The sequence below is a fragment of the Buceros rhinoceros genome, unplaced genomic scaffold, assembly GCF_000710305.1.
Source record: "Buceros rhinoceros silvestris isolate BGI_N320 unplaced genomic scaffold, ASM71030v1 scaffold32198, whole genome shotgun sequence".
Lineage (NCBI taxonomy): Eukaryota > Metazoa > Chordata > Aves > Bucerotiformes > Bucerotidae > Buceros > Buceros rhinoceros.
Genome location: NW_010425816.1, coordinates 26,970 through 31,439, shown reverse-complemented (window position 1 = coordinate 31,439; position 4,470 = coordinate 26,970). Strand labels below are relative to the sequence as shown.

The 4,470-nt window shown below is 48.3% G+C and overlaps 1 protein-coding gene across 1 annotated transcript in view; it reads right to left on the bottom strand.

The window, feature by feature from the left end:
- Positions 1-4,470, bottom strand: part of TANC2 (tetratricopeptide repeat, ankyrin repeat and coiled-coil containing 2) — a gene marked incomplete at its 5' end in the record, with an annotated part of 50,059 nt that overhangs the window by 22,467 nt on the left and 23,122 nt on the right. The window contains 3 exons of the mRNA XM_010141277.1: positions 62-247; positions 1,962-2,198; positions 2,967-3,089. Of these exons, the coding sequence (XP_010139579.1) occupies positions 62-247; positions 1,962-2,198; positions 2,967-3,089 (546 nt within the window). The remainder of the gene's footprint in view (positions 1-61; positions 248-1,961; positions 2,199-2,966; positions 3,090-4,470) is intronic.

The window sequence follows — 4,470 nt, the reverse complement described above, 5'->3', positions numbered from 1 at the left end:
AACCCCAGCCAGCCCTCGTTTCCCCCGCCTGCCGCGGCAGCGGTGGGCCGGCAGGTCTTACCTCGGTGTACCCCATGCTGGCCGCGGCGATCAGGGCCTGCTGGATGGCGTGGCTCTTCTTGAACACGCCCTGCTGCTGCCCTGCCATGGTCCAGTCGCATTGGATCAAGAACTTCACCACCTCCAAGTGTCCTCTGAGAGCAGCGTGAACCAGAGCGCACTGACCGTTTTTGTCCAAATGATCCACCTTGAACAGAGACGACAAAATACAATTAAGCCAAAGCACGAGCAAAACATCTTTGCTTCTTCAGAGTTTCCAGCCCCGGTTGCTAAATAATGCGTTATGTGCAAAAAGTGTGTTTTTCTGGTAAACTATCCCTTCCACGTCCAGGAAACAACCATTCCCAAAGCCGCTCTGCCCCAGGCTTAGGCGTCCTCTTGGCCACAAGTGTTTGCTTTGGGTCCGTTACCATTATTTTTAACTCGCTTCAGTTTTCTTCAGACTCAAAGGCTGCACAAGCATTTTCCCCTCCGTGTCGTGACGTCCAGCCACTGCGTGTTCTCGCAGATTGAAATCACACGCACTGGTATCGCCTCCCTTATCAAATGCACCACCAGCTTGTTCTCCAGATACCAGTTCTCTTGGGAGACACCGAAGCCTCAGCCCGCTGCCGAACGCACACCGTGAGGAAACGGCGCTTGGCAGCCCTGGAGGAACTGACTCGGTTGGCTTTTCAGGACAGGGCACGGTTTCCACTGGGTGCCTGAACACATCGGCTGGGATTTCTGGGTGCTGTCCCAGTACCAGTAACTGGGAGAAAACAGAGAAGGCAGATCAGCTACCGCCCTCCTGCTGATTAACCCCTTCAGTGCCCTGCAATGTAGTATGTCTCATTTCTCATATTATAGAGATGAGAAATAATTATTATATCAATATATTATTTTAATATTAATTATAGTTATCTAATACCTATGAGACATATTTATCATTTTGTAATACATTCATATTATTCAAATATTACTCTTCCTCATTTCTCAACATGGGCAGCAATCGGTGTGGCAGTTTTCTATGCCGGAATCAAACCTCTCAGCCTTCAGACTGAACCCAGCTGCTTTTGGGTATTCCCCCAGTACCGTTCGGGAAGCTGTGTCTGGCAGGACTTTTGCATCACGTTGTGTAGCCCAAATGTTCCTGTTCTCAGAACACTGTTTATAACCAACGAGTGTCAGGGAGTCACCAACTCTCTCAAAAGATCCCATCAAAAGCTGAATTCTTTTTTTCCTTCATACTGTCTTCGCATTATTACAGATAGCATGGCAAGATCAAAAACTGGTCCCTCAGTCATCCTGACTTTCATGCCAAAACTATACAAACCCGTATTTTGTTTCTGAACTGAGGCTAAACATACAGAGAAACCACAAATTGTTTCCAGGAGGCTCCACTTCAAAAATCAGCACAATTTTCTTCTTCAGCAAAATATTTAAACTTGACTCATTATATACAATTAAAACTCCAAACACTCACCACAAAGCTAAACAAAGCGTATTTTTCTAGGACGAGTGATAGAAGTTTTTGGAAATTGTGTCTCAAGGAAACATTTAAAGAATGCTTTGTGCTGCAAAAGCAACGCTGCCATTTGAACCTCGCGAGGTTCAAGGACTCCTCCAGAACATCCTTGCACAGGCCATCGGTACAGCGTGATCAGGCAGTTCCTACCTCTGGCCTGAATTCCAGAATACCACTTCAGCCTCTCAGGAATTCCTCACCATTGGTGTCAACGCAAGATTTTCAAAGTCGCTTCATTTAAGGAGAAAAGCCGACCCTCTGCAGCAGCATCCTGGCTTCACCTGCTGGAGGACACTCTCCAGCGAGCGTCACGTATCCTGCCTGCAGCTGTGCCCTGCCTTGCGCCAACGTGGAACAGCTTAAACCAGCTTTTAGAGGAAGGAGGTCACTCTACCTTGGCCCGTTTCTTGCACAGCAGCACGACGATACTCAGAAATCCAGCAGCAGCCGCGTAGCCAAGGGGGGTCAGGCCACTTTCCGAAGCAGCGTCTACGTTGGTCCCAAACTCCAAGAGCAAAGCCACCATCTCCGTGTAACCCAGGTGAGATTGGACGCACAAAATAGGGGCGTTGTTCAGAACTTCCGTCCGATAATTCACGTTTGCTCCTCCTAAAATCAGCAACCGACTGACCTGCACAGGGAAAGCAGAGCTCCTCTTAGCCGAGTCGTACAGAAAGACATTAGTTTATTGTCACGGCAACAAAAGAATTCAAGCCCAGGCCCTCTATGCTTCCAAGTAAAGAGCGAAGGACATGAAATAGCCAGTAAAAACACTTGCTGAACACCGAGTCCCATTTTAGGCATTTTTGCCCATACAGGAAGGAACTGGGGCAAATGTCCTTCCAGATGAGGAACAATTTGAAATCTGAATCAAGGTCTGGAATTCTTTCTGCTGTAGAGTCACTTGAGCTAACACATCCAGCCTCACCAACACAAACGGGCACGAAGCGCCTGAACTAACGTGAGCACGCGCCGTCGTGTTTGGCGTCGCCTCCGAGTTAGAGCCTGTCTAAGCCAAAGCCCTTTACAGGGCTGTTGAATTCCAGCACCACTTGTTGCATCCCACGTCTTTGAGGGGGAAAAGTGCAAGCGAACCACTCTGCACAGGGGTGACGTCACTATTCACTTGCTGCAATTAAAAGGAGGTCCCGGGTCAATGCAGAAGAGTTCAGGGATCATCCCAGACAGTAACACAACCCCAGCTGAACTGACGGTCCCTCCCCAGCTCAAGGCGAATGCCCGGGAAGCTGCTCAGCTCTGCCTGGGCAGGAGCACTGCGGCGGTGAGGAGCACTACGGCGGGCAGGCAGCTACAGCCAATGCTCTGTGTGTAGTTACTGCGCGTTGCTGCGAGCTTCCCGCACGAGCTCTGAACCACCCCAGCGTCCCTCCTCCAGTACCTTTATGTTCGGGGTGTAGAGATTTCTCAGAGATGCCAAAGCCATCGAAAGACCTTCGGTACTGTAGGAGATCCAAAGCCCTTGTAGGATGGAGGAAGATACCCCAACTTTTTTACTGAGTCCCTAAAAAACAAAAGATGACTTAGATCAAGCTTCAAACGTGCTCAGTGACACTGGGCAGATCCTTCCGGGTCTCGGGGCTTCAAAGGCACTAACAGCTATACACGTGACAATTTGCCACATCCAGTCTTTGCGGTGAGTTAATAAGCTCGTAAAAAATCCCTTGCAGAGTTACTGCAGCCATCTCCGAGGTCTAGGACAGGCTGGATTAAACTGTGAGCAACCTGAATCCATTCAACACCCCCAGAGAACATCATGCTGAGGAGCACAGCATGCTCCTTTTTTTCTTTTTCAACAAAGTACGCATTTTTTTGGCAGCAGTGATTCACAAACTTTCCTTATTATTCATGTGGTTAAACTAGAAGACAGTTCCTGCTCACAGTAAGATAAAACCAGGAAGTCTCAACCACAGCGTTCCCCTATCTTACACCAGACTGACTCCAAACTTCCCGGCTGGCGTCCGTCATCAGGCTCTACGTAACGCAGACGTCTGACGTCTTTTTCCAGCCACACCAGCCGTTAAGCAAGTTTCCCCCGCTCCTACCGGAGGAGCAGTAATTGCTCTGTAACCAACAGACGGGAGCAAACGGCTGGATCGAAGACGAGCGGGACGGGTTTGCAGCTCCAGCACCGAGCTCCGCTGCGTGTTGCGCTCTGCGGGGATGCGGGTGCCCTATCTGTCGCTCTTCTGCTATCGATCTGCCATTAAAGTCTGCTGTTTCCATGGAAACCATACAGACATCTTTAATTCTGTTTTGATACGCAAACCCTGATCTCTCCTTCCCCGCACGCCGTGTGGTCCTTCCTATCTGGGCAAAGCAGCAGGATCCCGCTGCGGTTTGGAAAGTTTTTTGTATGACAGGCTGACAGGGATGATGGTGGGAAGAAAACCAGCAGCCAGAGGTGGGATTTGTTCCCTCTGCAGGAAGATGTGCAAGAATCATCCCCTCGTCCTGCTGCTGGACTCAGCCGCAGACCTCTAACACTGACGTGCAAAAGATATTCTGAAGCATCGCACCAGCCATCAACAGATTTGTCATTTGAAACGGTTTTACCATAAAAAGAAGCAACAGATTAGACAAGCTCTTATAAATAACAACTCCATGCGCTTGTTTCCTTCAAAGGGAGCTAAAGAGAGAAAAATATCTGCTTGTGTTAAGAGGCAGAAAAAGAGCTCAGGAATTTCAGCTACCATCAAATGGTGCTTTTGAAAGGACACAATACAGGACATTAGAGGTCAATATTAAATTTCAGTGAACTCAGTACAGTATAATTGGGCAAATGGAAAACAATTTTATAATAAAAGGTTAAAATAATTTAAAAATAGTTATAATACTATCAAACCCATAAATAGGCTGTTTGAGTCGCCATCGGGACCAAGGGA